At 46.3% G+C, this 13642-nt stretch overlaps 1 protein-coding gene across 1 annotated transcript in view; it reads right to left on the bottom strand.

Moving 5' to 3' along the window:
- Nucleotides 1–5155: 5155 nt before the first annotated feature.
- Nucleotides 5156–13642, bottom strand: part of FAH (fumarylacetoacetate hydrolase) — a 34103-nt gene continuing 25616 nt past the window's right edge. The window contains exon 14 of the mRNA XM_079128444.1: nucleotides 5156–5363. Within this exon, the coding sequence (XP_078984570.1) occupies nucleotides 5284–5363 (80 nt within the window). The 3' untranslated portion in view covers nucleotides 5156–5283. The remainder of the gene's footprint in view (nucleotides 5364–13642) is intronic.

The following is a 13642-nucleotide window of genomic DNA, read 5'->3' as shown; positions in this document are numbered from 1 at the left end:
ACGTTCTCGCGAGAGTTCGGCTTCCGTGGCGCTGCGCCTCCGCGAGGTTGATATATTCTCGCGAGAATTCGCGCTCCTTTGTTATTGGTTCTTGCTGGCCCCCCTTTGTTTTTGTTTAGATTCGGGTGATTTTTTAAAAATTTTTTGTTGTTATTTTTAGTTATACATTGGTGCACTATCAACAGGAGGGCACTCCTGGTCGCGCGTGGTAAATTTTAAGTGTCCCCAAAGAGTCGTTGTTATTAATAACCAGATTAATGGATCTCTGCCTATCTTGATTGATGGCTTGAATCCCCGTGATTTTGACAGCAATCAAGTTAGTCTTCCAGTTCGGTGTATGATTCGCACCTTTATATCTTACTGCCATGACCTGGTTAGTTGTTCATCCTTCTCCAGCTTTCAGGTTCAGCTATAAAATGATCTCTACTGATCTCTCTGTGCCATCCATCCAGAAGGGCCACACTACATGATCTACATACAGCAGGTGTTAGCAAGCGGTTGTCCTGGCATTCAGGTCGAGTGCTGTACCCTGGTTCCTGCGCTCACCTGCTCTTTGGCTCGTAGCTCCAGAGTGGCCAGAGGCAGATTTCATAACCCTATCTGGTTAAAGGTGCAGAATCATCTTGTAATAAAAACTGTGCTTCTACACTGTTCCCCATAACTACTGCTTGCAACCAACCATTCCAAAATCTATTCCATATACCTCTTCAACTTTTTTTTCTCTTTTGGGAATGTACTAGGTTTTCATATAGCTTATCGCATTTCATTACTGTACTGGTACTTAGCTGATATCACCTAAAACATAGACTGCATGATTGCACAAATCCCATTAAGAGAAATATGTAGGATAGAAATGATTCTACTGAGAGGAATTCATACTCTCTTCATGGGCAGTGTTTTTGACTCCTCTTTCAGCTATCAACCCTTGTAACTTTCAAATCTGTATGTGCAACTTGTGTTATTCTAGGCACCCAAATCCATAATCTAAATGCTATTTTCAAAATCAATGTGTATATGTATGCATAGATAGTAAATTTATTGTTTGTATCTCTTTTTTTAGTACCAGGTATTGAACCAGGGGCACTTTCCCCACTAAGCCACAACCCAGCCCTTTTTTATACTTCATTTAGAGACGTGGTCTCGCTGAGTTACTTAGGTCCTTGCTAAGTTGCTGAGTCTTGTCTTGAACTTGCAATCCTCTTGCCTCAGCCCTCCAAGAGCTAGGATTACAGGGGTGTGCCACCTCACCCGGCTTCATCTTTTTCTCTTGCTAGAATATCAGTTCCATGAGAGTCTTGTTTGTAATTGAGCCTTGGCACTTATAATTATAACTGGATCACAGCTGAGACTCAATGAATAGTTGACAAATGAATAAATGAATGTCTACCAGTTGGCTCAAACATGCAACTGAATTCATTCTCTTGCTTCCATTTCAGCCTCCTCCTCAATTTCCTATCTTGAGGTATGTACTATGTCCCACAGCACCCAGTTAGAAACTTGATAGTCATGCTGGACCCCTTTCCTCTCAGTAATGATTTGACTTCTGAATCTTCTCTGAAGTCTACTTTCTCTTCTCCACTCCCTTGATTCAGATCCCTGACTCTGGGACACCTCCTTACCTGTGTCTCTAACACTTTTCATCCCATTTTGTCCAATCTCACAAAGTCAAAACTGATGTCAAGTTGAGCGTGGTGAGGCAGGAGGATTGCAAGTAAAAAGCCAGTCTCAGCAACTTAGTAAGGCTCTGAGTAACTTAGTGAGACCCTGTCTCAAAATAAAGTATAAGGGCTGGGATATGGCTCAGTGGTAAAGTGCCCCTGGGTTCAGTCCCTATTATCCCCCACCCCAAATGATGTCACTTTGCTACTTCCTTGTTTGCAGCAAGATTTTTAGACTTCAGCACTCGTGATATTAGGGATGGATAATCCTTTGTTGTGAAGGGCTGTCTTGTGCTTTGTAGGATGTTTACCAGCTTCCATGGCCTCTACTTAACTAGATTCCAGCCAGTCCCCTGTGCAACAAGATGTCTCCAAACATTGCAAAAATGTCTTCTGGGGACAAAATCACCCCTAGTTAAAAACCACTGGCCACAGGATAAATTTCAAACTCCTGAGCATTTAGAATTTAGTATTCAGGGATTTTCTGATCTTGCCTTATCTAATCAGCTTCATCTTTTTTCCAAATACTCCCGTTCTGCAGAACTATTGAGAGGTCATTTTTAAGGGCAAGAAAACTCAATATTATTAAAATGGCAACTCTCTTCAGATTAATCAATGCAGTTTCACTCAATCTGTGAAACAAGCTCTAGGTGATCTGGCTTCTTGATGCCCCTTGACTTTGAGTCCTACGTCTTTCCCCTCAGGCATTTGGAGATAGTCTGAAGGAAGAAGGTAGTGTCAGAAAAAAGATCAGGGTTGCTAGGACAGCTGTGGCCCTGTGTGCCCTTGAGAGGTCATCTGTCTAAAGTCTGCTACTGAATGCTCAGAGGTGGATGCAAGGCCTGAGGGAGGTCCCCAGGATCCTGTGCAGGTCGCTATGCTCACTGGGGTGCTGGATCCTTTGAAGGCATGTAGTTCTATAGGGTCTTACATGACCATACATTGATGAAATTTCATCCCAGTTCCAAATCTTCTGTGATAGAAAATGCTAAGGCCTAGTGAGGCAAAGTCCATGTTATTAAGTCCACATATAGCCTCTATCTCTTCCACTATGGCCACTTTGTTCATGATGCCATTGAACAAACACCACAGTGGACAGGGAAAGAGCTGGTACCCAAGGCTGGGTCACCTTATTCACCTTATTACTGAGAACTGCTTCTGCAGTGGATGCCCTCTGGCTGGCATTGAATGGGCCCTCTTTCAATCTTGCAGAGTGAGGTAAGCACTGAAATTCTCCTTCTGGGGATGGGTAGGAGCTCAATACAGCATCCCCATCTACCAGACACCCCAGTACCAGGGGGTCTTCTGACTCTTCAGGCCCAAATGGCAGGGTATCTTCCATCAAAGGCCAGACCTGTTCTAGAGCCCTTTGCTACTGTGGGCCCCATTCACACCCAGTAGTGATATGACACACCCAGTAAATGCATCAGATAGGCAGACAACATCTTCTACGCATTGCCTCAAAACTCCAAAGAGACCCATTAACCACTGAGCCTCTTTCTCCAGCATGGATTATGTAAGGCGAAGCAACACATTTCTCATCTTGGAGGGATATCCCAACATGCCCCAGGTTGCTAGAACCCAAGAAAGCACCTGTGTAGCAGGTCCCTTAGATTCCACAGGGCAGGGAGGGGGGTCCTCTTCCCTTCTGGCCAGGCTGTATCCTTTAGTGCTTGCTAATTCCCACTCATAACACAGCCATACATGAAGTTCTGCAGGCTATCAAAATGATCAGGGTCCCCTAGGATATGACAGCAAAACTGGAAAATCTCTGCAGTAATGCAGTAAAAGTGTACCATAGTCTTCTTAGAGACAAAAGTGGACTCTTTTGATTATCTCTATTGATTGAGATACCATAGAATTTTTTCAAGTGGTTCTCAAACTTAAGCATGTATCACATGGCTTGTTCTAACATAACTGCTAAGTCCCTGCCCAACTATTTAATTCATATCACCTGTTTGCTTTCTCTTTCTGCTGGCCTGGAACTACGGTGTGCTAGCTGGGAGTTCTAGCAGCCTCCTTGTACAAGGAGGTGTGTTTAAGGCTAAAAACCACATGCTGAAGATGGCAAAGCAGAAGAAATATCTTTAATGATATTGTGGAGCTGCTATACCAACTCCAGCCTCCCTGACCCCAGATGCTTTTATGTGAGAAATAGCAGCCTCCTTGGTGTTCCTTAGAAATGATAAGGATGTGTGGTCCTCTGGGCTTTGCACTGGCTGGTCCCCATGCCTGGAACACTGTGCCCCCAGATATCCACCTGACTTGCTCCTTTTCTTCCTTCAGCTTTGTGACAGAGAAGTACTAAGAACCTAAGGCATCAAGGCCTTCTCTGACCACCACATCTACAATAGCACGCACATCCTCCAATACTGCATTGAACGTATCACCATCTGTCATACCACAGAGCTTTCCCTATTTGTTGTTTATCTTTCTCCACTAGAATGTAAGCTTCCCAAGGGCAGGAGAGTGGGCTATTCCAGTTATTGCCATGCCTTTTGTCCCTAGAACAGTGCCTAGCACAGAGATCGTGTTCAATAAGTGTTTGTTGAATGGATGAATGAATGGCATGACCTAATGACTAATGCACAGGCCCTGCATCCTCACCTGACCTCCCAGGCCCTGGTGGAAGGCTCATTAGGCCCAACAAGGGTCACTGCTGGGCCCCTTCTCCTGCTGTGGTCACCTGGGAACCAGGCTAGGACCAGGCTGACTGTGAGCAGTGAGTGGGGCAGAGGAGAGGGGGCAGGGCTCTCTCCTGGATCTGGTGGGCTTAAAAGGGGGAAAGCTGCCCCATCATAGTTCAGATGTGCACCAATGACTGGGGGTCCTTCCCACGATTTGTCACATGATGACAGTCACAGGGTCCTTGAACCAAGTCTGTACCCTTTCTGTGCCTATCAGTCAGCCTCAACAGATACTGGACACCTAGGAGTGCTGTGATGTGCAGCTTTACATACAAACTGAGCCAGGCCATGGTACTGGACATTTGGTCAAACATTATTCTGTTTCTGTGAAAGTAGTTTTTAGATGAGATTAACATATCAGCAAACTGTGAGTAAAACAGAACACACTCCATGAAGGGGTGGGTCTCATCCATTTAGCTGAAGGCCTAGAGTGAAAACTTACTGGTGCTTCAGGGGAAGAGGCGATTTTGCCCAGCTAATCCACTCCACAGACCTTGGACTTGCCAGCCTCTAGAATCACGTGAGCCAATTCATTGAAATAAATCAATCTTTTTTCTGTACACACACACACACACACACACACACACACAACACATCCTGGCAGTTCTGTTTTTCTGGAGAATCCTAACCAATTCAGGAAATACTGAGAGTCCTGGAATAGCTGATGAGAAAACTCCACCAAGATGTCACTCATGAGAAAGACAGTAAATGAACTGGCATCTCCCAAGGGAGCAGTACATAACCTGGCCCATTGGATCAAATTGGGAACACAAGGGGACACCACTGGGCACTGCAGTGCAGGCCTGGGAGCATGGGGACAAAGTACAGTGGCTTTATTCATTCCTGAATGAAGAAGACAGGCCTGCGTCACAGAGGGAGGCCCATTACCCGGGGCTGGTCGGGACTCAGCCCCTCTGTTTCCAGGACAGCAAAGCACCTTATGCAGGTGAGAGAGCAGGCAGCACTTTTCCAGTACACTGGCCAAAGCCGATGCGGTAACCGTTCCCCTGGCAGTACCCTGTAATGGAAGAGGACAAGGTCAGCTGTGGAGCCACTGGGCTCACTGGACCAACACCCAGGCAGCTGCAGGGCTAGCCAGCACACCTGAGCCCAGGCAGGAAGGAGCCATCAGAATGGCAAACACAGATCTTCACAGATTAATAACTCTCCTCAGCAGCTGGGGAGAGCCACGCTGGGGGCTTAGCTGGAGCTCTGGGCCCTCCCCACAGATGGCGACACCCAGAGGCACTACAAGGCTCAGCAGCTTTCCTGACAGTGGCCAACTCTCCCCACATGAATTTGGATTCATATTCTAGGTCTGCCAATTAGCCTGAAGCCAGACTGCCCATGTTCAAAGCCTGGCTCTAAATATTGGCTCCAAGACCCTGGGTCCCTCTAGACCTCAGCTTTCTCTTCTGTAAAATGTGCCCAGTGACAACACTTACCATATAAGCCTGCTACAAAGGTGATGAGTTCACACAGAAAAAACTCTGTGGTCCAGGGGCATCCCATGACCTGTGCACTGACACTTAATACTCAGGGACACCCTTTGTAGAGAGCAATGTCCTTGCCTATTCTGTGGCTCAGTTGCAGTCTTTTCCTGTCACTTTTGGATCTCAAAGCTCAAAAATGTCCATATAACTTGGAGAATTAAAAAAAGACCCATTAGCTGGGTGTGGTGGCACATGCCTATAATCCCAGTAGCTTGGGAGGCTGAGATAGGAGGATGGCAAGTTCAAGTCCAGCCTCAGCAACTTAGTGAGGCCCTAAGCAACTTAGTGAGATCCTGTCTCAAAATTTAAAAAAAATTAAAAAAAAAAAAGGGCTGGGAATGTGCCTCAGTGGTAAAGCACTCCTCGGTTTCATCCCCAGTACACCCCCGCCAAAAAAAACAAAAGCCCATTAAAGCAAAACCGACCCTTGGCAGAGTTCATTAAACATCTAACACCTATCAGAGAGCCTTTTTCCTGGCATGCTGCAAACACAGATGGGATGTCCCACTCCTCATGCCACCAATGCTGGGTGTCATGAAATCAGCATTATACCTTCTTGGACCAGGTGTTACATCAGCATTTCTGCTTCCTCTAAGAGCTTGATTGCTTCCAAGATGAAGGTACATGGTTAATTCACCTCACTTTTCAAAGTCATTAGGTAGACAATCATCCTCCCCAATTCCCAGTTGGCACAGCAGGGAGCTTCTCCATCTGGGTGCTAGTGACATTTCTTTCTTATGAGGAGCTGTCCTGTGCTCTGTAGGATATTTAGCAGCATCCCTGGTCTCTACCCACTGGATATCAATGTCCACTCCTGTGACAACCAAAATTGTTTCCAGATATTGCCAAATGTCGGGGCTGGGGAGATAGCTCAGTCGGTAGAGTGCTTGCCTTGTAAGTACAAGGCCCTGGGTTCGATCCCCAGCACCAAAACAAAACAAAACAAAACAAAACAAAACCAAACCAAAACAAACAAACAAACAAAAAGACCAGATATTGCCAAATGTACCCAGGACAGCAAAGGCATACTTAGTAGAGAGTGCTTGTCTAGAGAAGGAAAGGAGCTACCCTCTGCACCCACTGAGAAGGGAGCTTAGAGTTCTTACAAGTCCTCCATGTGCTGTGCTCCAATTCAGAGGGAAGCTAGGGGACAGGTGCATTTAGGGAAGGACAGAACCTCAGGAGGGACAAGCACAGGAAAAGTACACATCCAAGCCAGGTCATGTTGCTTAGTTCCAGCAGAGGAGAAGATAGCTCTCCTGCTTCTCTTGAGTTAGGCTCCATCAGCTCTGGAAGCCAGAGGTCAAAATGCACCCGTCTCCTCTGGAAGCTAAGCCCTACCATGTCACTGGCCCTCCCTGGAACCTGAGCCAACTCCCCACCATCCAGCAATGGGAGTGGGAATCCATAGCAACAGCTGTTTTCCAGCTTTCCAATATGCCACATCTGCCAGTGTGTGTCGGGTGCAGACCCTCACTACAAATGGCGGGGGGAGACACCGAGGCCCAGAGAAACAGGGCCAGCCCCAGGTGAGTTAGTGGCAGAGCCAGGCCTGAAACCAGGGAGTTCTCTGCCACCAGAGCTTCAGGGGAGTCCCAACTGCATTATGCTATGAAATAGTTAAAGGGAAAAGTTCTGGGAGAGGAAATGGGGAAGGCTTGCTTCCAAGGGGAGGTGAAGGTGGTGGGCCTTGCATCCCAAGGGAGCTGGACTGCATTCCAAGGCTGCCATCTGCTAGCTGTGTGATTCTGGTCAGCCACTTCACTTCTCTGGACCTCCAGTGGCTCAAACATAAATGTAGACAATGGTACTGTGAGAATTAAATATAACATAATAATACATGTCAAGTGATGTGCACAGTGCCTAGCATAGAGGAAGTGCACAACTGTTATCAATGCAGTTGTCTTCAACAGAGATCTTTTCCATCTTAGTTAAATAGCTTAGTTCAAGATGGGGTTCTGACTATACATTAGCTGTTTCTTTCTCTTTTATTCCATAGCAATCTATGGAAGTGAAATACCAATAAAAGGGGAAATTCTATATTAATACTAGAGAGAGGAATGGAAATCCTAAAGAAGGTGGGACTTGTGAGGGGCCTTAGGAAGACATGGAGGATCCAGGATGGTAGGGAGGGGCTGAGCATGGCCTGGGTAGCAGGAATGGTATGGACAAGTACCTGGAGTTGGCAGAGAGGTCTCTGTTCTATAGACGGAGGAGGTCCCCACCCCAAAAGGCTGGCCAGGGTCGGAGTATGGAAGTAGACATCACTGGTTGAACCAGGTTTTGGGGAGGGAGAGGAGCAGAGAGAAAAGAGAACCATGGTCTGAGCCTTTGGAACTCCAAGCAAGTAAAGGGGGCAAGACCACCAACTGCAGCTGCCTGGGCCACTGTCCATGGTCCTGGATGAAGGTTTGCCGCTTTTAACCCCTGGGACTGCTTTCTAGCCTTGTCGGCAGTTTTATAACAAGCACAAGAAATAGCAATGATGGCAAGAAATGGAATAAACAGAGACACAGAGACAGACAGGTAGAATCCACCATCACTGAGCAACTCCAGGAAAGGGGAGATGTTAGGATGTGGTTTCCACTTAATTCCAGATACCAAGATAGAAGTCACAACTGACCACAACTATCTGCATATGGAAGATCTAACATCCCACAGTCCAAAGAGTGCCGATGTCCGAGCACACATGCTTGCAGGTCACAAGCAAAACACCAGGTGGCGCAAGAGAGCAAGATCCGGGATTGTGAGTTACATGCAAATGCTCGGATTTTTGTTGTTTGCTTAAGTTCACCTTCTGTCCTGCTGACCATTTCATGCTTTCTGGACTCCCTCAGAAGTGAGAATCACACGGTACCATTTAGAGAGACAAGGTGTACCATGGTTAAGAGCACAGGGTCTGGAGTAACCACCCAGGTTCAAATCCTGGACCTGCCCTTGACCATCTGTGTGATCCTGAGTGTGCAAAGTGTCTGGGCCCTGGCTTCTGGATGGCGAGAGTGCCTGCTCTGTGGGCATGTAAAAGGGACGGACTGTGAAGCACTCCAGCGCAAGTGCTGCACGAGTGGCTAATGTCAACGATTCTGGATGCCCTACACATTCGGCCAATAGAAGTTGATTTGGGGAATTGTCATTCAGAATAAGAAAGCTGGAAAATGATGGGTGGCCATACAGGCACTGAGCAGGTACAGCCAGAGAAGTAGGACTAAAGACAGGGAAGAGACAAAAAAAAAAATGGGTACAACTTTCAAGAAGGAAGATGGCCACGCAGGGTCAGGTGCCCAGAGAGGCCATGGAAGGAGGTGGCAATTTTTGCAGCAGGTCACCCATCTTGCCCGGCCCTTTCCACAAACAGACACAGCTTATGCATTCAGCTATGTTCACGTTCACTTGTTGGAGTTTTCCAGTAATATCATCTGTGTGGAATTCCCTTTTTCTTTTTTTTTTAATATGTAATTTATGGCTCTCTTATTAGCAAATTATAGTCTTTTCTTCTTGGTTCTAGGGAATTCTACCCATCTGTTCACATTTCCCTCTTTTGCTGACATGTGCTTCTTCAGACCGAAGGAAGTATCTTCCCTGAATCCCTCTGCTGGCCCCCCATAAATCCTTCCAGAGCAAGACTGTGTACAAACAAATCAGGAAAGAACTCTCACAGCACCTTGGCCCCCTTTTCCTGCTTTCTTTGGTGCAAATGTCAAACACACAAGGTTCCTGTATGCCTAAGTCCCAGTCTCTGCTCTTTCAGGCCCCAATAGCTGCCTGGTCTAGAGTGGCTGAGTCGGGGTCCTGGGTCACACTGACAGCAGAGGCTAATGCCATTACCTCCTCCTCTGTTGACCCCTCTCCTTCCTTTCCCACACCAGCACTGTAAAGAATGCTTTTGCTCAAATCATAGAACCATGACCAAGCCTGGGTGGGTGTGGCAGGCATGGCAGAAATGCTAGAAACAGAACTGGCAGGAGAACTGGACCTCAACTGCATCCTAGTTTCCCCAGTTATGTAACCTGTGGCAAGTCACCTGCCCTCTATCAGCCTAAGTGTCCTACTTTGCAAAATTGAGGTATTGATACATTACTAAAGAGCCTTGTTGATTATGAAATGCAATAATTTAAGTGGACATACCTATAACATGGCTAGCCCCCAAAGCTCATGTTAGAAAATGCAGGATTGTTCAGAGGTGAAATGATTGGGTTATGAGAGTTATTAACTAATTAGCAGATTAATCCATCTGATGGGTTAATAATTAAATGGATTACTGGGTGGTAACTATAGGCAGGTGGGGCATGGTTGGAGGAAGTAGGCTACTGAGGGCATGCTTTGGGGACTGTATTTTGTCCCTTGCTTCTCTTTCTCTCTTCCTGGCCACCATAAGCTGAGCAGTTTTCCTCCAACATGCCCTTCCACCTTCAGGTTCTCTTCACCTTGGGCCCACAGCAATGGTACCGGCTGTCCATGGACTGAACCTCTGGAATGGTGAGCCCATGATAAACTTTTCCTCCTTTGAGTTGTACTGGTCAGGCATTTTGGTCACAGCAATGAAACCTAACTAACACTCCTGCTATCCCTTCAATACCAAAAATCTATAGATGCTTGAGTCCTTTATATAAAAAGGTGTAGTGTTTGCATATACCCTGTGCATCCTCCCATTTAAATCATCTAGATGACATAATACCTAATACAACGTAAATGCTATGTACATGGTTGTACTGTATTGTTCAGGAAATAGTGACAAGGAATAAGTCTATAGATGTTCAGGACAGATGCAATTATTTGCCTGAATATTTTTGACCTGCAATTGGTTGATTCCAATTGTGAGGCGACTACACAGTTAAATTTGAATTAGAAATGCTATGAAAATAGTAGGAGGAAAGTGAGTATTTACTGATTATCCTTGGTACCATTTGTTGCAGCCTTGAGCTCTGCCTGCATCATTTCTGACAAATCCACTTTGTTTAATCTACTAACCAAGAGCCTTGCTGAGCACCCACCATGCAGGTGCCATTCAGTCTAAACCATGCTCTCCAGGTGTTCTGTACTAGGCTGTTATGGTCCCAACTCCTGTAATCTGTGAATCTTAACTTACATGATAAAATATTTTGCAGATGTGATTAAGGATCTTAACATGAAGTATGTGAGTGGGATCTCAATTGATCAAAATTGTGTTATGAGCAAGCCAGAGGGAGATCTGACAGAAGAGGAGGAGATGACATGGTGATGGAGACAGACTAGAGAGATGCTGTCACAGTCACCACCATGCTGGTGGCCCTGCGAGCTGGAAGAGGCAAGGACAGAGGCTCTCCAGGTCCCCTGGAAGCAGTGAGGCCCTGTCAGTACTCAGATTTCAGACTTCTGCCCTCAAGTACTAGAAGAGAATAAATTTCTGTTGGTAAACCATTAAGTTCACAGTTATCTATTACTGCAGCCACAGAAAACTACTAGCAGCTCATCATTAATCATGGAAACTGATGCATATACAATTGACTAGAATTCCACCCTGTAAGTGAACTGCTTGCAGAGAAGAGAGACAGACTGATTCTACCAGAGTGACCAAGGAAGACAAAAACTGGGCTGAGCCAGGGTGAAGTGCCAAGGTTTACAGGCAATGAGAAAAGCAGTTCTATCCCTGTAGAGTTATGTATTAGAAGGAGGGTGAGCAGTTGGACAGAATCAGATGGGAGAAGGATGTGAACTCAAACAAAACAAGCAACAGGGAACCAGGAGAAGATCTTGAGCAGAAGAGTAATGGGGGAAAGCACATATGAAGACTCATTTTTAAAGCCCCAAGAGCAGGGTAGATTGCAGCGGGGATGCAAAAGTTCTGCTAGGATTCCAGGCATGATTGGATGGTGGTCTAGAGCAGGTTAGCTGCACAGAGAGGGCAACACACCTTAAAAAGATGCTCAGCAGGCTGTGCTGATGAAATGGGTCCAGGGTTCCAACCCACAGAGCAGGTGCTCTCTGGTGGTCCCAGGACAGCATCAAGGAAGGAGTGGTGACCATAAGATATCCAAAGGAAACATGCAGTCTGCACACTGAGAGCAGGATGTGGAGAATGAGCACAGGGATGGCACCACCTCATCCCTGAGGGCTGCTCTACAGGGCAGAGCATGCCCCCTGATTAATACCCTTTGCAGAGGGAACCCAGTGAAATGGGGTCAAGATGCCAGGTCTTTCACGAACTGGCTTCTGGAAAACATGGCAATGATAATGAAGTCCCCGACAAAGATCATCTCTTTTTAAGTGCTTACAATGTAACATGCACATTGTTAGCTGCTTCAGATACTATGCGCGGTGGCACATGCCTGTAATCCCAGAGGCTCAGGAGGCTGAGACAGGAGGATCATGAGTTCAAAGCCAGCCTCAGCAAAAGTGAGGCACTAAGCAATTTGATGAGACCCTGTCTCTAAATAAAATAGAAAAAAAAAAAAAAAAAATAGGGCTGGGGAAGTGGCTCAGTGGTTGAGTGCCCGTGAGTTCAATCCCTGATACCAAAAAAAAGAACTGGGTTCTGTAAACTGGGCATGGTGGTGCATGCCTGTAATCCCAGTGGCTCAGGGAGGCTGTGGCAGGAGGATTACAAGTTCAAAGCCAGCCTCAGCAACTTAGAGACACTTAGCAACTCAGCAAGACCCTGTCTATAAATCAAATATGAAAAAGGGCTGGGGGGCTGGGGTTGTGGCTCAGTGGTACAGGGCTTGCCTAATATGTGCGAAGCACTGGGATTGATCCTCAGCACCGCATAAAAATAAACAAATAAAATAAAGAAATTGTGTTCATCCACAACGAAAAAAAAAAAAAAATATATATATATATAAAGGGGGGATTGCCGCTGGGGATGTGGCGTAGTAGTTAAGCGCCCCTGGGTTTGATCCCTGGTACCAAAAAAAAAATTGGGTTCTGCACCAGGTGCAGTGGTGCACACCTGTAATCCCAATTAATTTGGGAGGTTGAGACAAGAGGATTATAAGTTCAAAGCCAGCCTCAGCAACTTAGCGAGACCCTGTCTCAAAATAAAGAATAAAAAGGACTGGGGATGAAGAAAGAAGAAAAAAGAAAACAAAAACCTCCCAGGAATTGGGGTTATGAAGGCTGGGGATGAGCTCAGTGGTAGAGTGCTTGCCGAGCACGTGTGAGGCCCTGAATTCAATCCCCAGTACTGCAAAGAAAAAAAACAATTGGGGTTCTGAAGATTGCTTCAGAAAGGGAAACCAAATATCATTAACTGACTGCAAGACCTTGGGCAAGTTGTTCAGCCCTGCTGTGCTCCACGGCGTCATCTGTAAGATGTTGCAGGCGTGATGGGGGTAAAGCCCAGAAGAGCAGACTCTTCATTTGTCTTCTTCGGCACTGGAACCCCAGGATGGGGCTCGATCAAAGTCTATTGGAGGAATAATCTGATTCGCGTAATTCCTACTACTATGATGTGAGGTTAAGCATTGTGTTACTAATTCCATCTTAAAGATGAGAAAACTGAGTCTCAGGTAAAATAACTTGATGAAGGTCACACAGCCAGTGGGGACCTGAGAGTCTTCCAGACTCTCACAAGTATGCTGCTATCTATTATGGAACCCCTCCTCACCATTAATACTATGTGGAGGGTGAACAGCCCCCCAGAGGTATGCAGCACCCCAGCCTCCTGGGAACAGATTGCTGAGATGTCTCAGTCACAACTGCCACTACATCCTCCCTGAACCCCATCACAGGTCACAGGCTCTGCCCCAGGTATTTGCTGCACAGTCCAGAACAGAAAGAAACCTGCCTCTATTGTGTCCCCTCGCTCAGGGAGCAGGGAGACAAAGCA

This window comes from Sciurus vulgaris (assembly GCF_902686455.1).
Source record: "Sciurus vulgaris genome assembly, chromosome: 2".
NCBI lineage: Eukaryota > Metazoa > Chordata > Mammalia > Rodentia > Sciuridae > Sciurus > Sciurus vulgaris.
This window is presented reverse-complemented; position numbering and strand designations above follow the sequence as displayed.